Source organism: Podarcis cretensis, assembly GCF_951804945.1.
Source record: "Podarcis cretensis genome assembly, chromosome: 2".
NCBI lineage: Eukaryota > Metazoa > Chordata > Lepidosauria > Squamata > Lacertidae > Podarcis > Podarcis cretensis.
Genome location: NC_137171.1, coordinates 106000089 through 106025861, shown reverse-complemented (window position 1 = coordinate 106025861; position 25773 = coordinate 106000089). Strand labels below are relative to the sequence as shown.

The window sequence follows — 25773 nt, the reverse complement described above, 5'->3', positions numbered from 1 at the left end:
CAAACTCACTTTCCCCCCTACACTTTTTGGCTCCAGTTAACACTTCCCTGCCCTGTTCCATCTACTGTTTACGATGCTCAGGGCTGCTTGTATTTTGGGCTAAATCTGTCACAACAGTCAAGAATTCTGCACTGTGCGAATCCAAACTATGCATTGTGGAATGCTAATATGCATTAAGTTTTGCAAATTGAACGCAAATGTTTAATTTGTGCTCAGTCTGCATAGATTAAACACAAATGTGCTTCCCATAATTAAATTTTATTTCGGCTCAGTATGGAAAGCAGGCTTTGCCCTGCTCTAGTGCAGCATGACAGGGGACGCGGGTGGCACTGTGGGTTAAACCACAGAGCCTAGGTCGGCGGTTCGAATCCCGCAATGGGGTGAGCTCCCGTTGCTCGGTCCCTGCTCCTGCCAACCTAGCAGTTAGAAAGCACATCAAAGTGCAAGTTAATAAATACCGTATTTTTTGCTCTATAAGACTCACTTTTTCCCTCCTCAAAAGTAAGGGGAAATGTGTGTGCGTCTTATGGAGCGAATGCAGGCTGCGCAGCTATCCCACAAGCCAGAACAGCAAGAGGGATATTCAGAATATTTTTTTCCTTGTTTTCCTCCTCCAAAAACTAGGTGCGTCTTGTGGTCTGGTGCGTCTTATAGAGCCAAAAATACGGTAGGTACCGCTCCGGCGGGAAGGTAAACAGCGTTTCCGTGTGCTGCTCTGGTTCGCCAGAAGCAGCTCAGTCATGCTGGCCACATGACCCGGAAGCTGTACGCCAGCTCCCTCAGCCAATAAAGCGAGATGAGCGCCGCAACCCCAGAGTTGTCCATGACTGGACCTAATGGTCAGGGGTCCCTTTACCTTTAGTGCAGCATGACAATTAATTCACGTTAAACGGGGAAGCACTGATAGGCCTCTCCTTTAAGTTGTCTGGCTGCTTGTTGACTTTGGCATGCGCTGTTCTCACCTGATGGTTGGATGGTGACTTCTTGGCCCACTCGTAAAGCCTCTGATAGGCTTGACCATCGTAGCAGCCAAGGGCTGAATTTAAATTTGCGTCTGAGAAATCAAATGCATCCACTAAGGGCACAGCATCTTTCCTGAAGAAGAGCAAAGGAATCTTAATGAGCCCCAATATACGAGTCACAATTTCTACTCCATAAAAACCAAATAAAACCCCTAATACTTGCTCTGTACCCTAGAAGTGCCAGAAAGTGTTTTTTTTTTTTTTGTTCCTTCTGCAGCTTTAAACATTAACTCTGTCCAGTGCTGGGCACCACAATTTAAGGAGGATATTGAAATGCTGCAATGTGTGTAGAGCAGGGTGACCAAATTGATCAATGAGAAACGGTTGAAGGAGCTGGGCAGATGAAGCGCTGGCTTCAGATGTCTTCTAAAAGTCTGGTAGTCGTTTTTCTCTTTGACATCTGGTGGGAGGGCGTTCCACAGGGCGGGTGCCACTACCGAGAAGGCCCTCTGCCTGGTTCCCTGTAACTTGGCTTCTCGCAGCGAGGGAACCGTCAGAAGGCCCTCAGAGCTGGACCTCAGTGTCCTGGCAGAATGGGATATGATGGCCATCTACAAATATCTAAAAGGCTGTCACATGGAAGATGGAGCAAACTTGTTTTCTCCTCTCTGGAGAACCTCAACCAAAGGATTCAAGTTACAAGGAAGGAGGTTCCGTCTAAACATCACGAAGAACTTTCTGACAGTAAGAGCTGTTCAACAGTGGAACAGTTTCCCTCAGGAGGTGGTGGACTCTCCTTCCTTGGAGGTTTTTAACCAGAGGTTGGATGGCCATCTGTCATGCATGATCTAGCTGAGATTCCTGCATTTCAAGGGCTTGGACTAGATGTCCCTTGACGTCCCTTCCAACTCCAGTTCTAGGATTCTAGCAATATCCTACTACAGCACGAGCAGGGCTGCAACGCTGATAATTTGGCTAATGAAGACAAAGACAGAAGGAGCCCTCTTTTTAAAGCAGGACCTAGAACATTTACAGCTTCGAAGGAAGTGCCAAGATCCTGAACTGAACTGCAGGCAAATTGGCCGTCAGTGCAAGTCAGCCAAAACTGGAGCAAGGTGCTTTCTCTTTTGTTCCCATAGTCATTTAGCACAAAGGTAAGCTTGTAGTCTGTAAAATCCGGGTGGCCCTGTGCTGGCTACCTGAGTGAAGTTTTCAAACAGCCTTCAAGGGCTGTTCCATGTAAAGCGCATTGCGGTAGTCTAGATCAAATGGCATTGTCAATCAGGGAGCACAGGTCTGTGGCCTGCCAGGTGTTGTTGGGCTCCCAGTTCCTATCAGCTCCAGCTAGGAGGCAGTGGCGTAGCGTGGGGAGTGCAGGGGGGGCCGGCCGCACCGGGCGCAACATCTGGGGGGGGGCGCTCGCACTCGCAGCTCTCTGCCCCTACCTGGCAGGGGCGCAAATTACTTGCCTTGCCCCAGGTGCTGACAACCCACGCTACGCCACTGCTAGGAGGGCCAATGGTTTGGGATAATAGGAACTGTGATTCAGCCACAGCAGGATGGCTATAAGTTTCCTACCCCTCTCATAAATGAACTACTGTATTTTCCTGTGTATAAGACGTCCCCATGTATAAGACACCCCCTATTTTTAGGGACTCCAGTTTAAGAAAATAGGGGGGGAGACTGCCCCTTTGTGTAAGACAACCCACAGTGTAGGCCAAAATATCTGGTAGGTTGGGTGGTCTGACAGGAGACTGTCCTTACTGCCTTCTTATTTACATCTTTTGGCTATATCTACCTCCATCGCTAGATAATCAATTTGTCTATTGGCTGCACAAATAAATCTGTTCTCAGAGCTAGGTATGGAAGATACTATTTTGATATCCAGGGGCACCTGTTGCTTTGGGTTTTATAACCCAGAATAAACCCCATAGTGTTATTCTATGCTGGGTAGATATATTGTGATCCCAGACAAATGAAAGGGGATACACATGGGATAATTGAAAATAATAAGAAAATGTAAGTTTCACAGGGGAGCCAGCAGAACAATTTACTTTACCATCTATCGGTTACAGATTGTGTCTCTCTAATTTCAATCCACCAAGGTAAACCCCGAAGATAATCCGTTAATGGCATGCAAACGATAGCTTTATCTTTTAATGCTTTTACGCTTCGTGTTGAAGTCATGACATCATAGTCACCCTCCTTATTGGAAGTGATTTGATAAAAGTCTTTAGAGTAAATATTTCTGACTTCTTTAAAAAGCCCACGTAGCTGATTTTGAATCAAAACCACCCGACAGTGCTGAGGCATCCGCTTCTGTTGGGAAACGGAGAGGTCGCGGCTTCTGCGCTTTTCAAAATTTCAGAACCAGCAGGAACGCCAACGCTTATTGCAATATCTTTATCTGTTTTTATTAAAAACAGACAAGATCTCAATAAGCCACAAGAGACGTCATCGGAGTAGGAAACTGACCAAAAGGTCAAAGAGACATTTTCTATTTGACGGGTGAATAATGGCTTTGTAGCTTCAATGCCATTCAAGCATACCAAACTGACAAAGGCCACATACATTTAAAGCAATCCTAAACCACTTGAGCCTCAAAGAATCCTGGGAAGTGTAGTTTATTAAGGATGCTGACAGATGTTAGGAAGACCCCTATTCCCTTCACGGAGCTGCAATTCTCAGAATGGTTAATCATTCCATCCCTCTTCCCAGGAACTCTGGCAATTGTAGTTCTGTGAGTCTCCTTCTTCACCCATCCTAAAAATGGGCAGCTTGCTAGTTTCATATATAGTATTGTTTAATGACTGTTACAACACAACGTATGTTCCAAACATGGAACCAATTGCATTAAGCCCTTAGCAGAAAAAGAGGATAACCTCACCGAACGACAGCCAGGAGATCCAGGTACGATTCGGTCACCATGTCAGATTGCTTTGTAGAAAGGTAGCCATCCTGCACAAAGTCTCCCAAGTCAGAAAAGATCCCATGCAGGGCATAGAGGTCGCAGAGATGCTTAAGGACCCTCTGGATGGCAGCCTCTTTTCCAAACGTCTCCAGCGCTTTGACAAATTTTTCCACCACGATGTATTGGCTGTGAGCCTGGCAAAGTAAAAACAGCTAGAAGCAAGCACCATTCACCTCTGCGCGATAACTCGCCTTGGGGGGGAAGTGTTGGCATTGTGGAACTGGGTTCCACTCCTGGGCTATGTGGTTTCTCATTTCAAGGTCACAGCTGCCAGGAATTGTCTCCAGCCTAATTGTTAGAGGTCACAGCACCGTTATAAAGGTAAAAAAGGTTAAGGATCCCTGGATGGTTAAGTCCAGTCAAAGGCGACTATGGGGTGAGGCGCTCATCTTGCTTTCAGGCTGAGGGAGCTGGTGTTTGTCCACAGACAGGTTTCCGGGTCATGTGGCCAGCATGACTGAACTGCTTCTGGCACAATGGGACTCCGTGACGGAAACCAGAACGCATGGAAATGCCATTTACCTTCCCGCCGCAGCAGTACCTACTTATCTACTTGCACTGGTGTGCTTTCAAACTGCTAGGTTGGCAAGAGCTGGGACAGAACAATGGGAGCTCACCCTATCGTGGGGATTCGAACATGGTTCTGTGAGAGGTCTCCTAACAACTCTCAGCATACGACAGATCCCAGGTTTCTTTGTGGGAAGAGGGCTTTAAATGCCTGGTGCTGATATGACCCCAATATCAAGGTGACCGCAGTGCCTTTCAGACTCAGCCCCCAGCTGAGTGGGAGCTGATTCTCTCTAGTGTGCTCCCACATGACTGGGGGCTGTGTCTGGCATGCCTGTGTTTCCACAGCAAAGGCATAAGCCTGCAAATCCGTTCCTCACTCCTTTCCCAAAACCTCCACTCCACTACTCTGTCTATTATGGGGTCTTGCTTCCACAACTCTTAAAAGAAATCCTGAGCTGGGTTAGGTGGACTGAATTTATGCATCTCTCCCCACAGCAGAAAGTCCCAAATCAATTTACAGTGAGACAAAATGGTCTCTCGTCAGTTCTTTCTACTGTTCATCACCACACACACCCATCTAGGGAAAGTCATAGCTCAGGGGAAGATCATCTGAGGGCCCCAACTCCAATCCTTGGCATCTCTAGGTAAGGTTATTTTTATTTATCCGTTTCATAAAATGTATAGACTACTGGATTGTTAAAAAAATTTTAAAACCCTCAAAGCGGTTTACAAAAAGACTCCCCCAGAGTTTGCTGGATTCTAACTCCTATCAGTCCTGGCCAGAATGATCAGTTGCCAGGGATTATGGGAAATGAAGTCCAGCAAGATCTTGAAGGTCAAAGGTTAGCCCTCCTCCTTTAACAAGGTGTTGCTTAGACCTAGAAACATCAGTATCATGTTCTTATACAAAACAGGGCTTTTTAAAAATGGGATCTGGATGCAACGCAATATGATGTACTGTATTATTATTATTATTATTATTATTATTATTATTATTATTATGTACTGAGTTGAATAGGATCAAAACTGCAGCAGTCTGATTGGTCCTAGAACAATAGGATCCAAATTGCAGCAGTCTGATTGGTCCTAGAACAATAGGATTCAGAATGCAGCAGTCTGATTGGTCCTAGAACAATGCAGCAGTATGATTGGTTGGCAGGAACCACCCAATCATGCTCCAGATATAAGTGAATCCACAACCTGATTGTCTTACAGTAGAATTCCAGAATTAACCAATCATGTGCAGCCCATTGTGTAAATAATGTATATAAAGCAGATACTTTGAGGGGACTTCCATTCATTCCTCCTCACCACTATGAGCTGAATAAAGAGCATGAAATCACTTTGCGACTCTGAGTATATTTCTATTATTATTATTATTATTATTATTATTATTATTATTATTATTAGCTTAATTTTTCAAGTGCAGTTTACGAGACAGGATTCCTGGCAGAAGAGCCAGTAGTGGGTGAAGCTACAAAGTTTTTACCAACCATGGCAGCCTGGGCAAGTTGGACAGAGCACCTGTTCCAAGCGTTGTGCTGTGCCATTCCCTGCTGAACCAAACCCTGGAGTTTGACAGCTGCGTTTCTCGCAACTCTGTAGGGAAAGATTAAAATAATAATAGTAATTTCTTATTTATAACACACCCATCTGGCTGGGTTTCCCCAGCCACTCTGGGCGGCTCCCAACAGAATATTAAAAACACAACAAAACATCAAACATTAAAAACTTCCCTAAACAGGGCTTCCTTCAGATGTCTTCTAAAAGTCAGATAGTTGTTTATTTCCTTGAAATCTGATGGGAGGGCATTTCACAGGGCGGGCGCTACCACCGAGAAGGCCCTCTGCCTGGTTCCCTGTAACCTCACTTCTCGCAGTGAGGGAACCACCAAAAGGCCCTCGGAGCTGGACCTCCATGTCCGGGCTGAATGATGGGGGTAGAGACGCTCCTTCAGTAGCTATTATAGACACCCAAAAAACTGTCAACAATTTTGCAAATATTTATGGCTATTTAAAAAAAATGCATCTAAATGGCAGAAAGAAAGGTCTGGTCTGCACATAGGGGAGAATGAAGGTGGCAGAAATCTGGGCTGTATCATGCAGGTGTCTTCACCAGTTTTGAATGGTCCATGATGTAAAGCACAAAAACAACTCCATGCAAATTAAAACAGCTCTTAGAAAAAAATGTTGGAGCTTTTTTTTTCAAAAAGTCATGTGGCCTAAAGTGATGGCAATCGCTACTTCTACCACCTAAGAACTCTACCACCCTGTTTTGATGAATGTATAGCTTGGGCAATATGCACACGTACCAGCCTCTCTCCACAGAAGCTGTTACCCCGCTTCTAGATTACCGTATTTTTCGCTCTATAAGACACACTTTTCCCCCTCCTAAAAAGTAAGGGGAAATGTGTGTGCGTCTTATGGAGCAAATGCAGGCTGCACAGCTATCGCTGAAGCCAGAACAGCAAGAGGGATTGCTGTTCTGGCTGCTGGGATTCAGAATATTTTTTTTCTTGTTTTCCTCCTCCAAAAACTAGGTGCGTCTTATGGTCTGGTGCGTCTTATAGAGCGAAAAATACGGTACAAATAAGTACCCTGTTATATGATGAATTTATCCTGCGTTCAGAACATTTGCATCTTGCTCTTAAATTGCATTTTATTGCATTACCTGTTTGCACCCCATAGATTTGAAATTGTAACATGATAAAATACAACATAAGAAATGAAAGAAGCAATAAAAAGACAATTAAAAAAATAATATATGTTTTTACTGCAGCCATGCCACGAACTGCCTGAATTAAACTCGCAGTTCACTGGTGGTTCGAGAATCCCTGATATAAACCATTTTAAAAAGCATTCTAAAAACAGTTAACGCATTCAACTAGTAATTTCAGGGTCATGGGGAACACAAACTTTCAGCCTTCAAATAGGGCTTATGTAATCAGCCCTTCATCAAGGGAGTTTGGAGGAGCAATTGTAATATCACAAAACAACCCCGTGAGGTAGGTTAGACTGATACAACTTGGCCCACAGCCTTCCCTGATCACGATTACACCTTATTTGATCTCCTGTTGTTTATCATCCTGTGCCTTTAAGACGGGACTTGCAAGAAATCGCCCCCCCCAAAAAAAATCACCCAAGCAAAACTGTTGGGTTCCAGCATCTCTGTGCCAACCTGAATGCTCTGTGCCTGTAAGCTTCAGTGTAAACGTCAGGATTGAGGAAGTCTCTCTTTTCCTGGGCTTGGCATTTTCCAAAGCTTTCAGAAGTCAGGTAAGCCACTGATGAAGGAAGAGGCTGGCCGCTTTGTGCCATCCCAAGGCACTTGATCAGAAACCTAATGACAAAGAAAATGAAAACTGATCCACATCCTCATCCCAGAGGCATTTGCTGAACTAGGCCCCTTGTTTCCAAACACTTATTTTTCAGAGGTTAAAAAAGCAGGGCCACAGACAAGGTAACATTTCTGTATGACTCATGATACCAATAATTGGAAAACAGGATAGTTAATAGGCAGGCCAGGGGGAGAAAGATATTTAAGAACATAAAGGGACCCCTGACCCTTAGGTCCAGTCATGGCCGACTCTGGGGTTGCGGCGCTCATCTCGCTTTATTGGCGGAGGGAGCCGGCGTACAGCTTCTGGGTCATGTGGCCACCATGACTAAGCCGCTTCTGGCGAACCAGAGCAGCGCACAGTAACACCGTTTACCTTCCTGCCGGAGCAGTACCTATTTATCTACTTGCACTTTGAGGTGCTTTCGAACTGCTAGGTTGGCAGGAGCAGGGACCAAGCAACAAGAGCTCTCCCCATTGCGGGGATTCAAACCGCCAACCTTCTGATCAGCATGTCCTAGGCTCTGTGGTTTAACCCACAGCGCCACCCGCGTCCCATTTAAGAACATGCATCATGGCTATATCTCAGGATACTGACTCTGCTGCAGATTCCTCAGCAATTCCTATCTTGCATTCTTAAGTGTGCTGGGTTTGCAACCCTACTTGTTGGCAGAGAAAACACAAAAAATATATTTGTCAGGATCACTATTCCAGAGTCTCCTACAAAGGCCCACCTCCAGGAGGTCACTAGATTAGTCGCTCAAAGACTCCACTGAGTACAGACTTCCCACAAAATACCTGCTGCCACCAGCAGGCCTCTCCCTTTATATTCTTACCCAAATACATCTGCACAAGCCACGTGGGATGAGACGTATGGACCTTAGAATCCACCCAGACCAGAACACAGTTTAAATGCTAAGCAGATAATTGATTAAGGAACACAACATCCAGAACAAGCAGTTATTGCATACAGAATATTCAATGGTATTTCAAAAACAGCTATCCTCTTTTACAGTGGCTTGCTCTCTGCCTGTCTCTTTCATCTCATTCTCCATTTCTCTCTGTCTCTTGCAGTCAGTCAACTGTCATTTTCCAATCAACGCTCAATTCGCTTAAGTGATTTCTAATCCCACTCTTCATTAAAAATAATCCTAGCGTGGTGTTATCTGCCTATCACTCACTCGTAGCTCCACCCAACATTTGACTCAATCCCTCCACTGTCAATCATTCTTCCACTCATTCTTCTGCCAGTCAGAGTCTGCAGAACAGAAAAGAGTTACACTGGCACACTTGAGCACTGCATATCCTGATTTTCTGCCCATAACGTCTCACACACCACTATCTTTCCTTAATCCTTATCTTAGTCCCTGGGCACAACAACAACAACCAAATTATGTAATCCTTCCATTTTCTGAAATTTGGAAATCCTGTTCCTTGAGCCTGCAAGAGGTTTTAGTTCTGGCCAAAATGACAACTTTCCCTTCCCTCACAGAAAGTTGGCTGCAAGATACGCTTCAACAGCATTGACCGCTGAGCAATTGGAATGTGCCCTGAATTGGAATGTACACCTAAAAAAAGGATGCAATGTGTGTCAGTTTTTCCCAACTGCTGAGTTTGAAGCTCGTCATTTCAGAATTTTGGAGTGTCAAGCACTCCCTTAAATAAATCCGCATGAAGTTGCTTGGGACACAACAACTTTGGCTGCCTAGTTTCAAGTAGGTTTTTTTAAGGTGTTTTCAGTTCTCATGTAGAGAACTGTACTTTCCAAATTTCAGAAAACGGACCAGTGACATATGAAATGTCTGTACTCTGTGGTAGAGTTTAAAGGTACAGTGCAAAGTAACAATACAAATACAAGGAGATTGGGATGGATGCGGGTGGCGCTGTGGGTTAAACCACAGAGCCTAGGACTTGCCAATCAGAAGGTCAGGGTTTCGAATCCCTGTGATGGGGTTAGCTCCCGTTGCTCGGTCCCTGCTCCTGCCAACCTAGCAGTTCGAAAGCACGTCAAAGTGCAAGTAGATAAATAGGTACCGCTCCGGCGGGAAGGTAAACGGCGTTTCCGTGCACTGCTCTGGTTCTCCAGAAGCGGCGTAGTCATGCTGGCCACATGACCTGAAAGCTGTACGCCGGTTCCCTCGGCCAATAAAGCAAGATGAGCGCCGCAACCCCAGAATCGGTCATGAATGGACCTAATGGTCAGGGGTCCCTTTACCTTTACCTTACAAAGTAACAGACAAAATACAAATAATCAGATTAAACAATTAAGGTCTAACTCAGAGTTCAGACCCCCCTGTATAAATGGTTTTAATCATTAAAATAAACCGTGAAACGTATCGTGGAAAAGCTTCTGATATCTAAAGTGGCTTTGGCAAGGGCCTCGGAAGCAAGATGGAAGACAGATTTGGATAGATTTTCAGTGCAGTTACCTGGCTGTCTGCAGGAGGAGTACAGTGTTTTCCCCCTCATAGGTGCAACCAGCCACCTGCCTGTTGAATAAAGAAGGCAGGCCGCTGAGAAGAGAGTAGCCGTGGCCCCCACAGGCCTTCCGACAAATCTCGACTCCGGCCGAGCAGTAGTCTGTAGCGATGACTTTAATTCCTGCAGCAAGAGCATGAAGCTGTGAATTAAGGCAGAAAGAACAGTATTAAGAGAGGACCACTTCTGCATTTCCCATTCTACAGAACAGCAGCTCTGGACCAGTGACGTATGAAATGTCTGTTGGTTTATATCCTTTCCTATTATCATCCTCCTCAGCTTAAATTCATAGGTCATCTTTTATGGCCGCGGGAGTGTTACCTGTCCTAAATTCTTGGGATAGGTTACAAAACCTATTTGCGATCAGACCAAAGAATAAGCATGACAGTGCTCTACAGCAGCTAGAGCAAGTTTCATTGATTCCTGTGGGAGTCAGTTAAAACCAATTAAGACTTTTTACTGGACAACAGCGAGGCCTTAAAAGTGCTGGATTTTGACTGGATTTTGTGCAACATCGGAAACTCTGGTTTGTATTTATGGAATTCGCCACATTATCAATGATACTGGGAATATCCAACATGGCGGCCTCTGGATGTTGGTGGATTCTGGCTCCCCTCAGACCCAGACAGCATGGTCAATGGTCAGGAACGTCCAACGGCATCTGGAGGGCATCACAATGACTGTCTCTGAACTAAACCCTGAAACTGCAGGTGCCCACAAAGATAAAATTCACTTAACAGATAATTCAGTCACGAGGACGGCGCTGAGTACATGCTCCCCTGAAACGCTACCATTTCAAGATGGTAAGTGTGTTTGTAATGTGGTGACGCGTGTTTGAATGAACCCTGCATGTGAAAAGGGAAGTACCTCAGGAGCAAAGGTTTCCATCTAGCTTTCCACGTCTAGCAAGTGTTGTTTTTGGAAATGTGGGAGAGGCACTTGGCTTTGCCACCACCCAGAGCTTGAAACAGCACAGTTCGAAGGGAATGTAACACTTGCCTTTCCTGCATATCTAAAATCAGCTCCAACAGCCAGGTTTTTACAAGCAGGTTGAGGGGGGAAAATATATCAGTTGAGGAGGGAAAGCCTGCAGCAGCCACACCACTAGTGTCACTTTTAAGATAAACTGTTACTTTTTCTTAGTCTGTTTTATTTTGTGGATAGTTTTTAGTATTGTTCTACTAATATTCTATATGGAGGGGGAGAGTTTTTATTGTTGTAAACTGCTTTGGATGGGCTTTGCATGTAAATATTTTTAAAGTACAGTGGTACCTCGGGTTACATACGCTTCAGGTTACAGACTCCGCTAACCCAGAAATAATGCTTCAGGTTAAGAACTTTGCTTCAGGATGAGAACAGAAATCGTGCTCCGGAGGTGCAGCGGCAGCAGGAGGCCCCATTAGCTAAAGTGGTGCTTCAGGTTAAGAACAGTTTCAGGTTAAGAACGGACCTCCGGAATGAATTAAGTTCTTAACCCGAGGTACCACTGTAAATGTAGATAAATATCACCTCACACATCTGATTGCAAATCAAGCAATGCGGATATATGCCTGAAGTAGCCCTCTTCCTGATACTTCTTTTCTTTTTTAAAAAAGATTTCAAAATCTTCTGGGTTTCTTCTTCTGATCATTTGTTTTATTACCCACCTTTTAAAGTTTAAAGGTTTCTAAAGGAAGGCTTGAAGGGATATTGCTTATCTTTCTCCACGTTACCTCAGGGAGCAAGTCAAACTTTCCTTCTTTGGTTTCCATGTAGCCCCTGTCAAAGAAGTCCCGCAGATATTTTGCAACGAAGTAAAAGGCATAGGCGGTTGCCAGCTGAGGGAGAAGCTTCTGTTGCTGGGTCTGATAGTCAAGAATCTTTGCCTCCCGGTCACTGAGGGGGGAGAAAATGTTGCAGATTATCCAAAACGAACGGCAAATGAATAACCCCCATTTACCCGAAGGGGTTTCCATTTCGCATTTCCTCTTTCATTCTGGAAAGCCAGCACACGGCGGCCAATTTCTGTCTCACAAACTGACCCAACCACATGCCCCAAAAACATCCACTCACAGGTGGTGACCAGCTTAGCAGGACAGAATTTTCCACCTGACTAGCTTAGGGGGCCAGCAGTGGCCATGCGGCAGGTAGAGGGGCTGATTCAATTAAGTTTTTGCCCTAGTGGAAGCCACAGAAATGAATCATAGAATAGAATCATAGAATCATAGAGTTGGAAGAGACCACAAGGGCCATCGAGTCCAACCCCCTGCCAAGCAGGAAACACCATCAGAGCACTCCTGACATATGGTTGTCAAGCCTCTGCTTAAAGACCTCCAAAGAAGGAGACTCCACCACACTCCTTGGCAGCAAATTCCACTGTCAAACAGCTCTTACTGTCAGGAAGTTCTTCCTAATGTTTAGGTGGAATCTTCTTTCTTGTAGTTTGGAACCATTGCTCCGTGTCCGCTTCTCTGGAGCAGCAGAAAACAACCTTTCTCCCTCCTCTATGTGACATCCTTTTATATATTTGAACATGGCTATCATATCACCCCTTAACCTCCTCTTCTCCAGGCTAAACATGCCCAGCTCCCTTAGCCGTTCCTCATAAGGCATCATTTCCAGGCCTTTGACCATTTTGGTTGCCCTCCTCTGGACACGTTCCAGTTTGTCAGTGTCCTTCTTGAACTGTGGTGCCCAGAACTGGACACAGTACTCCAGGTGAGGTCTGACCAGAGCAGAATACAGTGGCACTATTACTTCCCTTGATCTAGATGATATTCTCCTATTGATGCAGCCCAGAATTTCATTGGCTTTTTTAGCTGCCGCGTCACACTGTTGGCTCATGTCAAGTTTGTGGTCAACCAAGACTCCTAGATCCTTTTCACATGTACTGCTCTCAAGCCAGGTGTCACCCATCTTGTATTTGTGCCTCTCATTTTTTTTGCCCAAGTGCAATACTTTACATTTCTCCCTGTTAAAATTCATCTTGAGTCCCATTCCAGGAAACATCCCTTGTCAAAATACATGGAGGTAACTTTACATCTGCACATGCAGATTCTAACACCTTTAAAATAAAGATAATGGCAGCGAACCAGATTTAAACAGAGGCTGTTTTCGATAGCCTTAATGTATACACACAGACAATCCTGGGTTCCCTCTATGTTTGTGTCTTTCCTGACCTGAAATAAATTCTGAGCCAGCATAACACAGCCAGGTTATCTATGGTCACAGAAGGAGGAAGAACATATTGAGACAAAGAGACACGGTCACCCCAACTGTTTGGGAAACAGCGTCCCCTTCCAAAGTAATAATAATAAACATTTATTATTTGTACCCCGCCCACCTGGCTGGGTCTCCCCAGCCACTCTGGGCAGCTTCCAACAAAGATTAAAAATACATTAAAATGTCACACATTAAAAACCTCCCGAAACAGGGCTGCCTTCAGGTGTCTTCTAAAAGTTGTATCATTATTTATCTCCTTGACATCTGAAGGGTGTTCCACAGGGAGTGTGCCACCACCGAGAAGGCCCTCTGCCTGGTTCCCTGTAACCTCGCTTCTTGCAGTGAGGGAACTGCCAGAAGGCCCTCGGAGCTGGACCTCAGTGTCCAGGCTGAGCAATGGGGGTGGAGATGCTCGTTCAGGTATACTGGGCCTCGGCCGTTTAGGGCTTTGAAGGTCAGCACCAACACTTTGAATTGTGCTCTGTAACGTACTGGGAGCCAATGTAGGTCTTTCAGGACCCTTGGGGCACCTGGTCCCTCACACTGGTTTCCCAACCCCCCTTTTTTCCAGCCCCCACCCCACTCCTGGCTCCATCAGCTTCACTATCTCTTCAACATTTGCAAATTCATCTGCTTGCTTAATAGTTTAAGTAGCTGTATCAAGAAAACAGGGAGGGGGGGATTAGTGGCCGGAAACCCAAGAGTTGGTGTGAAAAGAGGAAAGCAATAATAAAAATAGTCAACAGAGGAGCAGGGCATTTAATGCATCCCTGTCTGGAGCCAAGCCCTCAATTCCCGCCATACCCGGGCTTTAACTCAGACTGCCGGCGCACTGCGGAATATCGGATTGCGATGGTGCATGCCTTCATCAGATTGGGGACAACTTCATTCTGAAGCATGAGGACACGGACCACAATCATAGTAAGGTAGTTAATTTGTGCAGATCCTTTTTTCATATACCGGCCATCTGGCAGGACCTGGAAATTGTGAAATAATAAAAAAGGAGGTGTGTGTTAGCAGAAGCAAAATTTAAGTCCAGGACTCAGAAATCTGAAGCATTTACAGACTCTGCAAATGTCTTTCAGACAGTGGTTTTTTTCCCCTTCCTGTCACCGGTTTCTCTGTCACCTCTTTTTTTGCTGCCCATGGCAGCCATTTTGTACTATCGACCACAGCACCTTTAGCAAAATATGACTACTGGCCCCTCATTAAACCCCTCCCCCCCAAAAAAACAAAAACCTCTGAAAAAGCACTGTTTTCAAACATTTCTCGATCACCATGAGGACTACTCCCTTAAAAAAATGAAATAAGAGAATGAAAGTTCATGAAGATTATTGACATTCTGTCTTCACCACCTGATAGATTCCATATGAAATTCCACACATGAGAGAATAACTAGAGGCCTTTGCTATGGTGCAACTGATGAAACCTGTTTGATATCCACAGGTAGGTTTACCTGAGAGAACTTGGCCAGCATGTTTTCCCTTGGAATCCGAACATTCTTCAGCAAGAGAAAGCCATTGTCAACATTTTCAAAGCTCATTTTGGGACCAATATCCCCTGCAGTTACTCCTATGGAGCAAAACAAGCAAGGATTCAGACAGACAAGTAGGTTTAAAAAATTGTGCAGACTGAAGTCTCTTTTGGAAATCAGGATACATAACCCAGCATTCTGCACAGTGATGTACTTGGGTAACAACAGACTCTGGACATAATGGTCTTATGCCCACCACTGAAAGCACACGTTTCTTCTGCCCAACAGAAAGCACTGAAAAATTTATGAACTCTTTTTTATTAATCCCCCCAAATTAGACAGCAGTATGTACTACTTCACTTACAGTGCAAGTCTATGCATGTCTACTCAGTAGAATACCCCATTGAGACAAATGGGACTTTACTCCCAAGTAAGCATGTATAGGACTACAGACATTACCTTCAAATGGTGGTAAGCCAGAAACCCTTTCCCCCTAAATATTCTTCCTTATTCTGACCACCTCCTTTGCACCCCCTCATTTTTTTTGCACCTGTCAATCATATTTTAATACTTTAATAGACTGGATAATGTATTTCTGTATGTAATGGTGTCTAATGAACTCTGCTATTATTCTCTCCATTTATTTTTCACTATTATTATTATTATTATTATTATTTAGGCACAGCCCCAAAAGTGATGAATATATCTGAACCACATAACAACATTTTTCTGAGCTTAAAAATAATGTTGGAAACCAAATTTATTTTTGCATTTAGAGGCCCCTTTGCTCATTCTGAGGAGAGGGACCCAAGATTGCAATTGCAAGGGGTTGGACTAGATTGAGCCTTAGGATCCCTTTCAACTCTCTAATTCTATGTTTCTATGTCTGCCTCCCAAGCCTGCCCTGATGGCACCACTGCTTACGGTCAAAGCCCAGCATTAGCAAGCTTGAAACAGATAAAAAAACACCACCCAGAAGAATCGTCTCGGGACCCTCTGGAGTAAGTCACCTGGTTCCAGAGAATGATCTCGGAGGCTGCGAATCTGCACCATGAAGGGATGCATGCCATATGACTTTCCTTTCAGGTAAAGCTGAGCAAAGACCACAGCGTGAGTCGCCGTTCGTCCCACTGTAAGGGTGAATGGAGGATGAGAAAAATAAGTCATCAATTCCTCGAAAAGTTAAGCGGCATTTTCAAAACATAAGAACAGCCCTGTTCAAAGTGTTGGTGCTGACCTTTAAAGCCCTAAACAGCCTTGGCCCTGTATACCTGAAGGAGCATCTCCACCCCCATCGTTCAGCCCGGACATGGAGGTCCAGCTCCGAGGGCCTTCTGGAGGTTCCCTCACAGGCAGAGGGCCTTCTCGGTAGTGGCGCCCGCCCTGTGGAACGCCCTCCCATCAGATGTCAAGGAGATAAACAACTACCTGACTTTTAGAAGACATCTGAAGGAAGCCCTGTTTAGGGAAGTTTTTAATGTTTGATGTTTTGTTATGCTTTTAATGTTCTGCTGGAAACCGTCCAGAGTAGCTGGGGAGGCTCAGCCGGATGGGTGGGGTATAAGTAATATTATTGGATGAGGCCAAAGGCCTGTGAGTGCAAGAGAAATTCTCCTCACCTGCCATTCCCAGCTACAGTGACATGATGTAGCTAGGAACCACTGACAGTCTTATTCTCCATGAATTTCTCTAAACCTCTCTTAAAGAGAAAACGTTTCTCTTATCTGCTTTCTCCATAGTATACATAATGTTACGCACAGCTAGGCTGCTTCCTGCTACTTGATTTCTCCCTAAAAATGTTGCAACCTTTCCTCACAGAAAAACCTGCTCCCATCCCCGCAATCATTTTGGTTGCCCTTTCGCAAACCCTTTCCAGCTACACAATCTCCTTTTTTTGTTGTTAAATCATTTTTATTAATTTTCCAATAAAAAACATCCAATTAAAATATCAAATCATAATCCAATTAAACTTAAAAAACTAAAATAAAAAAGACCAAATTATCATCCAAATTATAATTATTAATTTTTTGGGACCTTGTCTAGACCTTGAAGCATACAGTGGTACCTTGGGTTAAGTAATTAATTTGTTCTGGAGGCCCGTTCTTAACCTGAAGCACCACTTTAGCTAATGGGGTCTCCTGCTGCTGCCGCACCGCCAGAGCACAATTTCTGTTCTCATCCTGAAGCAAAGTTCTTAACCCGAGGTACTATTTCTGCGTTAGCGAAGTCTGTAACCTGAAGCGTATATAACCTGAAGCGTATGTAACACGAGGTACCACTGTATCTCCAAATCTCAGTCCTGCCTCTCCTCGTTGTTTCCATATTTTCCACATCTTGATTTTAACGCTCACAATCTCCTTTTTCAGGTAGGATGTCTGGAATCGTACACAGTATTCCAAGTGCGGTTGCACCATAGATCTGTATAATGGTACTATGATACCTTTATATTCCAGCATCGACCATATTCAAAGCTGCAATTTAAGATGCAGATTGGGAAGACAATTAACCAGGGGTTTGGGAAGGGACTTAACTCTGGGCTCATCTGGACTTCCTTTTGTGCTGCACGTCTAGACACAAATCTGGGATTTAAAGCTCTGCGCCTGAGCAATGGTTTTTTGTTTTGTTTTCTGTCCTGGCGCTTACCCCAGGAAAACCAGTGTTTTCCTGCTGAAATGCAGCAAATGGAAAGCAGGTTTTCCCCTGTACGTTTCCCAAGTGGATCCATTCATAGTGTTCCACTTACACTTTTAAAACACTCAGCTATAATACACCCTTTAAAGATTTCGGAAACAACTAAAGCACAGAACGAACAAAAAGGCCCCACCCCTGAGTGTGTTTGCTACCTACAATCTCCCGGCCACCACTTCATGGCAGATATGCTTGGCGTGTTGAGAACAAACTCCTGTGTCGCAACATCAAAGGTGGCTGTTGTCTCCAATCCCCGAAGGTAAGTTCCTTTAATAACAAAGAACACGGTTTCTCAGAGCATCGCAAGACCAGCAGATTCCACATTCACTAGTCAGCTGTGCTGTTCTCAAGACTGGGTCCAACTTCTCCTTTTTTTGTAAGCAAGCTCCACCCTCACAGGCAACTCAATTTTTAATTTGGGGCTTCCTTGACTCAGGGTCAGTGTAGCCCGTGCTATTTTTCTAGAAAAACAGGTGCCAAAAATCACCAGGGACGCCTTCCTTGTTCTCTTATAATGGCTATTGCGCCCACCTGAGGGTTGCCGGAACCGAGTTCCGGAAAGTTCCGGCTGGGGGGAAAAAAGCCCTGAGTGTGGCTAACCCCATTTCCCCATGACCTCTATTCTCCAGCTGTCTTTCAAAAAACGAAAACCAAAAATAGGGATCTTCCCTGCAATCAAAACTCAGGTGTTGAACTTGACAGTTTTAGACTACTGGCCATTTTCCTCTTGTGGCCTTCAGGGAACAGAGCCCCTAAAGCACTGCCAGACAATTGCCAATGGTCAGAGTCCTCTGGGCGGTCAGCTGCCCACTCTGCTGCAAGGCAAAATGCCAGCTGGAGCTGCCTGGACTCAGACCTGGGGGCAAAAGTTGCCCACAACTGCTCTGGATCAATTGCTACATTAGGGCCCCATTGGCACAGTGGAATTTGACATTGTGGTATTTGGATGGATTCTGGCCCTAAGAGCCACAATAAGCTAGGAAACTTACCGTGACCCAGTTCGGTCTGGGCATAGGTCCCTATGATGTAAAATTTTTCTGCCAAAGGGAGCCACTTAGCGAGCTGTTCGTCTGTGGCCAACCCCATAAGGCTCTTAACAAAGACCACATGGACGTTGAACGCCAGGTTGGCAGAAAGAACCCTGCAAAAGGATATACAATTCCTGTCATCTCCTTGATCTTAGTCCCTAAGTGTATGATCCCTGCACAGAAATGCAAAATTGCAAAGCGCAGGGCGATAACATCAATGGAGAACGTGACATTTCAGCAGGGCATTTAACTTCACAACACCTGTCTTCCTCCTTGTGCCGTACTGCTCCCTGATAGATACGGCTGATAAAAAGCACATTTTGTCCAAAATTTAACCCAGTCTTTGTATTCAGTTTCATAACCTAAATCTTGTTCCCACCTTAACATATTCTTACTTTTAATTTCTTGATCTATTTGTATATTATTTGATAATTTATACATTTTTGTAAGTATTTTTTGTCTACTCTGTAGGATTTCTTTATCTAACTTTTTTTAGATCAAGTTAGAAAAGCACATTTTGAAATAGCCAGTCAACATGGCCTAACGTTACTCGTTTGTTCGGTTTGCCCACAAAAGCCATCGACAACCCTCGCTAACTCATTCCCGAAATCTAAGGGGCTCCCACAAATACAGAACAATATATATTTGACCTCACTGGCGTCTACAGTACAGTTCTACCGTGCCGTCTGATGCAAACGGACTTACAGTAAGTGTGCACATAAAGAGGAAAGGGGCTTTTTTCAGCTCAAGGGTTAGGTGCCAGTGGTGAGCATGGCCAGCAACACACACACACATACACACATACACACACACACACACACACACACACACACACACACTGGGTGGAGCAGTGGATGGAACTTTCACCTGTATGCAGTAAGCTACATGCCAATTATGCAGATGTCTGAGCTCTTTACAACCAGTATAGGCAATTAAGAGGCATTAGCATAGTTCAAGGACATGTTCTAACCTGGCAACCACAGAAGGTATGGAGCAGAGTCAGTGAGGGGGGCGGGCTAGGGAAAATCCCAAGAGCAGGGAAGGGGGGAGTTTGGGCCTTGTATACGTGAAGGAGCACCTCCACCCCCATCGTTCAGCCCAGATACTGAGGGTCCACCTCTGAGCGGTTCCCTCACTGCAAGAAGTGCGGTTGCAGGGAACCCAGCAGAGGGCCTTCTCAGTAGTGGTGTCCCCCGCCCTGTGGAACGCCCTCCTGTCAAACAGTCAAGCAAGTACAGCCATACCTTGCGTTTTCAGGTTACAGACCGCTGAAACCCGGAAGTACCAGAATGGGTTACTTCCGGGTTTTGGCGGTCATGCATGCACAGAAGTGCTAAATCACGCTTTGCGCATGCACAGAAGCGCTGAATCATGACCCGTGCGTGCGCCGCTGCGGGTTGCGGATGCTGCAGGTTGCGAACGTGCTTCCTGCACGGATCACGTTCGCAACCCGAGCGTCCACTGTATCTGACTTTTAGAAGACACTTGAAGCCATCCCTGTAAAGGGAAGTTTTTAATGTTTGATGTTTTACTGTGGTTTTATGGTTTGTCGGAAGCCACTCATATAAAGTGGCATATAAAGTTGTTGTTGTTATTAGAGAGTGGGGGCTGGAGGGTGTCCTTTGGGTTTCCCATCATCACATAGCTAACCATGTGTACTCAAAAGTAAGCCCCTACTTAATTCAACAAGGTGTACTTCCAAGTAAGCAAAATTAAGGCTGCAACCTTACTTTCTGTTCAGGTGTTTAAATTTATACACCACCCTGATTGCAACTAGAACCTCTAAGTGGTTTACGAAAAACAAAACGGTAATGAAGTCAAAAGTAGGTGTTTTCTTAATTATTGATTTTAATTCTATTTAATTATTTTTTTTTAAGCTAAACATAGATTGAAGTACATGTCAGCTTCTAGGTGTCCAGATAGGCTTGCAGGAACAAAAATGTCCTTAGCAAACACCGAAAGGGGTACAGTGAAGGAGGCTGCCTGATGTTTGACAGGCAGGGAGTTCCAATGTGCAGGTGCTGCCACACTAGGAGATAGACTTATTTATTGCAAGTATAGGTCTAATATTGCATAGAACCTGCAACAGTGCCCATTCTGAGGAATGAAGGGGTTCAGTGGGCTTATATGGGTTAAAGTGACCCATCAAGTAAGCTGATCCTAAGCTGCTATGGCCTTTATATGCTACTAACACCTTGAACCCGGCCCAGTAACCAATCAGCATCCAGTGCAGTTTTCTGAACAGCCAGGTGACATGTTGACAGGGTCTCACTCTCGCTCACTTTCTGCACTAATTGCCGTTTCCAGATCAAGTGCAAGGGAATCCCTACATCGCATGATGCCAATGTTGAAGTCACAGGTGCCTGAACTACTGTGCTCAAGCTCTCCCCCCATACATTTCTTTTTTGAACCTGAATCCAAACCCTTTCATTCTATGGCTGCCCAGAACGAGGCAATATGGTCATAACTGCTCCTTTTGGGTATTTAGAAACATTGACACGTTGCTTGATTGTAACCGAACGAAACCTCGCAGCAGATTACAAAAATAATAACATTATAGGTAAATTTTCAAATCAGATGTGGCGTCCTCTCAACTCTGAAAAGGTATAGGATCCATAACAGGCACACTCTCCCTTGATTGTAGCAGGCTGCCTCACCTAGCTTAGGTGAAAGCAGGCACTTTTTAAAGACAGCTAAAATACAATTCTAGCAGCATTTTATTGTTTTCAAATCACCTGTGGCAGTAAGCCAGTTCAGGTCCGCTTGTTTCCCATCCCATTTTGGCCGCCATCTTTGAGAGGTGAACGGACTTCCTGACAGCATCTTCGTATCTTTCATTCTGGCTCATGAAGTACTGGTTTTCTAGGCTGAACACCGGATCACTCTGGATTATGGCTTCTGCAGAGTACACAACGATCCTTTAAGCAGGCCGAGGCACAGGAATCACACACAGGAAAACCAAGCTGCAATTACACTGATGTTCACTATGAGATTTACAGAAGAAAATGCAGTTCTGGCAGTGAAGCATCTATAGCAGGCTTTCTCAACCTCAGCCCTCCAGATGTTTTTGGCCTACAACTCCCATGATCCCTAGCTAGCAGGACCAGTGGTCAGGGATGATGGGAATTGTAGTCCCAAAACATCTAGAGGGCCGAGGTTGAGGAAGCCTGATCTATAGCATTTTACAATGAAGTAGAAACCTCCAGGCCATTCACATTAGCCTAAGGCTCTTTTTCACCAAATCGCTGAGTCGGGGGTGACTCAGGGGTGAGGCCATCTTAGTCCAGCCTGCTGACAACTTGTATGAAATCCACCATCATTTAATACATACAAGTTGATGGGGGACAGACTACTGCCAGCATGTTAATTCCAGGGCTTAAAAGCTTGTGCTAGCTGTTCATACATTACTGGACCAGGTTCAAGGTTCTTGCACAACCACTGTTTTGCACAAACTTAATCAGGATGAATGTGCGATGAACAGGTCATTCCAGAAGAGCCTCTTTAAAATCAATCCTCTCACCGGTCCAGTTTCTGAAGACTGCAAAAAATACAATTGGTTTGGCTGCGCCTTTTGTTGCAAACAAAATTATCCAGCTCCAAAAATTGTTTTTAAGCGCTGCGAAGGAGGATACACCAAAAGGCAAACAATGCATAGTTGGGGAAGCATTAAAAATAGTGTATCGTCAACGTTCAAAGTAACACAAATACTTATTTCCATGTGGATGACTTACCCACTGTCCTCCGCATCTGTGTCTTTTCAGCACCTCCATCCAGTATATTGGTCAGTTGTTCGACACTGAAGGAGGCCGTTTTTCTTTCAATGTCAAGGTCAGGGTTCACAATTTGTCTAGTGGAATTCTGGATGTTTTTATTTGCATTCCACGATGCCATTCTAAACGTTGGTGGAATGCTGAAGAGACAGAGGATATTAGTTACTGAGCATTTAAAGTAGTCTTATAAGTTGGGGACACGGGTGGCACTGTGGATTAAACCACAGAGCCTAGGACTTGCCAATCAGAAGGTTGGCGGTTCAAATCACTGTGACAGGGTGAGCTCCCGTTGTTCAGTCCCTGGTCCTGCCAACCTAGCAGTTCGAAAGCACGTCAACGTGCAAGTAGATAAATAGGTACCACTCCGGCGTGAAGGTAAACGGCGTTTCCGTGTGGTTCTCTGGTTTGCCAGAAGCGGCTTAGTCATGCTGGCCACATGACCCGGAAGCTGTATGCCGGCTCCCTCGGCCAATAAAGCGAGATGAGCGCCGCCACCCCAGAGTCGGCCACGACTGGACCTAATTGTCCCTTTACCTTTATAATGAAGTTGTGGGGTTTTATATTTTTGTCTGCAGAACTGAAGATGCTTTAAGACGGCTGTTGAATGGCTAACAACACAGCCCAATGTGCACTTTACTTCTGAGTAAAGCTCTGTGAGCACACCTTTAAGTCATAATTATAATCATAGGTAGGCAAACTAAGGCCCGGGGGCCGGATCCGGCCCAATCGCCTTCTAAATCCTGCCCGCGAACAATCAGTGTGTTTTTACATGAGTAGAATGTGTCCTTTTATTTAAAATGCATCTATGAGGTATTTGTGGGGCCTGTCTGGTGTTTTTATATGAATAGAATGTGTGCTTTTATTTAAAATGCACCTCTGGGTTATTTGTGGGGCACAGGAATTCATTCATTTCCCACCCCAAAATACAGTCTGGCCCCCCAGAAGGTCTGAGGGACAGTGGACCAGCCCCCTGCTGAAAAAGTTTGCTGACCCCTGTTTATAATCATTGACTGAAACACGGAGATCCCTTGAACATGTGCCCAACTGCAGAAATCACCAATGAGCTACTGGCCACTTGGTTTGAAAGGGGACCAGAAAAATTCATGGGTACTAGCAGCTGGTAGTTATGAAGTTTATCGTGTTTTAATATTCTGTTGGGAGCTGCAGAAAGTGGTTGGGGAAACCCAACCAGATGGGCGGGGTATAAATAATAAAATTGTTGTTGATAATAATAATAATAATAATATTCCTATTATTAAATGTGCCACCACTGGGATCATAGGCCCCCATACCTCTCAATACCATCTGCTGGAGAATAAACAGAACTCAAAGATCCACCAACTGGAACCAGGTGCAAAACAGTGGCGAGAGATACTTGTGGACCACGGTGCCTCTGAGCGTATGTTCAGCCCAGGAATTTATTTTCAGAACCGGAACTGATTTTCCAGTCCTCTCACACACAAAAATTGATTCCTGGTCCCCAACCTTCATTTCATCAACCTTTTTTTTGGGGGGGGGGGATTTTTGCTGTTGCAGCTATTAAACAATTGGCAGTCAGAATCCTTGCTGATCTATTGCAAATCAAAGATCTGCCAGTAGATCACAATCTACTTTCTGCAAACCCTAATTTAAGCTGTTGTGAATTAATAGTTCCTGGGGGGCTGGGGAGATCTGTCCTCTTTATAAAGCCAAGTGTACTTACTTTGCCTCCCCCCCCCAATTTCCTTGGCACGGTGCATTAAACCTCAGCTTTGTACCTAAGGACACAGGAGGTTGCAAAACCTCAAACTTTGTGCTGATCGCAGCTGTAGATCTCACACTGTACCCTCTTGCACAACAAATTCAATGCCTGTGCTTGCACATGCCAAGGAACGTGTTTTTCCTTCTGCACAAGCCCAACATGGGTTAAACATTTCCAAAGCTGCGAATTATTATTTTGCAATAGTAAGCCTTTCCCGCAAAATCGCACTTTCTGTAAAGCTGATAGGGGAATTTCCCTACCTCTGATCTCAAAAGAAACGTCTCCGACAGGAACAACCCAGGCGATATCCAGCGAAGACCCTCGTGGCACCTTTAAAGTTGAACAAATTTATACTGTATAGGCATCCCTGGACTAAATCGCCCTCCATCATGTGCATGCAACGTCATCCCGAGTTGCAGGTGTGGGTTTTTGAGCGTTGCTGAGTTGTAAACAGGGAGGCAGTTAGGCAATGTAGTGCGGAAAAGTACGGGCGGTGATAACTGTGTGGCCATTCACGCTCACCATCAGAAATTAATAGAACGGTAGAGTTGGAGGGGGGACCCTGGCGGTCATCTAGTCTGGCCCCCTGCAATGCACGCATCTCAACTAGAGCACCCGTGGCAGAAGTTAAAAAACCTCCCATGAAACCTTTGCTGTTTCCGACGGGCAAAGTGAACTCAGCCAGAGAAGTTAAAGTCCCACCGAATTCGGGGGAGGGGTGTGGTGTGGGGGTTTAACTCAAGTGAAAGCGAGTCCAGCTCCAGCCAGGTCCCCCTCGTAGCTGTCAACTTTTCTTGCGAGGAATCCTATTCGGAATAAGGGAATTTCCCTTTTAGAAAGGGAAAGGTTGACAGCTCTGGTCCCCCTCCCCCATCGCGCACGTGGGTCGTGCAAAGTGACTTACCGCCCTTCGCAAAGGGGAACCCTCGCAAGGCTATTTCCTGATCCGAGCAGCCGACGGAAAGACTTCCACTGCCGAGCGCCTTGCTAAGTTTGAATGCTCTTTTTCCTCCTTTGCATATGCGCGTCTATGGTGTTTTCTTCCCCGTCTCTATCGTACTGGCTGAGCCAGCAGACGCGTGTCGCCTTCTCCTGGCTGGAATGGCGAGCTGCTCCCGGGAACAGAGGAAGAACGCCAAGAAAGCTCTCTCTCTCTTTTTTTTTTGCCTTCTCAGATCAGAGGGGTTGCCTCTGTTAACAGGATCAGAGTTCATCCTCATGTAACAGATGATGAAATCAAGGCTTTATGCTTAACTCCATCCTCTCCTAAATGCTCTCAACCAAGCAGTGCCGGATTTATGTATAATAATAATAATAATAATAATAATAATAATAATAATAATAATAATAATAATAATATATTTATACCCCTCCCATCTGGATGGGTTTCCCCAGCCACTCTGGGCGGCTTCCAACAGAATATTAAAATACAATAGTCTGTCAAACATTAAAAGCTTCCCTAAACAGGGCTGCCTTCAGATGTCTTCTAAAAGTCTGGTAGTTGTTGTTCTCTTTGATAGCTGATGGGAGGGCATTCCACAGGGCGGGTGCCACTACCGAGAAGGCCCTCTGCCTGGTTCCCTGTAACTCGCAGTGAGAGAACCACAAGAAGGT

General features: G+C 45.0%; 1 protein-coding gene across 3 annotated transcripts in view; it reads right to left on the bottom strand.

The window, feature by feature from the left end:
• Positions 1–25258, bottom strand: part of ACOX2 (acyl-CoA oxidase 2) — a 30895-nt gene extending 5637 nt beyond the window's left edge. The window contains exons 1-15 of one of the 3 annotated variants that reach the window (XM_079962812.1): positions 25064–25258; positions 24420–24489; positions 22380–22558; positions 21384–21546; positions 18610–18761; positions 17780–17887; positions 15943–16062; positions 14915–15030; positions 14263–14435; positions 11970–12132; positions 10209–10399; positions 7621–7782; positions 5937–6042; positions 3850–4067; positions 963–1095 (exon numbers count right to left, since the gene is read on the bottom strand). In XM_079962812.1, coding sequence (XP_079818938.1) covers positions 963–1095; positions 3850–4067; positions 5937–6042; positions 7621–7782; positions 10209–10399; positions 11970–12132; positions 14263–14435; positions 14915–15030; positions 15943–16062; positions 17780–17887; positions 18610–18761; positions 21384–21546; positions 22380–22539 — 1965 coding nt within the window. In that variant the 5' untranslated portion in view covers positions 22540–22558; positions 24420–24489; positions 25064–25258. The remainder of the gene's footprint in view (positions 1–962; positions 1096–3849; positions 4068–5936; positions 6043–7620; positions 7783–10208; positions 10400–11969; positions 12133–14262; positions 14436–14914; positions 15031–15942; positions 16063–17779; positions 17888–18609; positions 18762–21383; positions 21547–22379; positions 22559–24419; positions 24490–25063) is intronic. The other 2 variants (XM_079962813.1, XM_079962814.1) reach the window with 2 other exon arrangements.
• Positions 25259–25773: the final 515 nt, after the last annotated feature.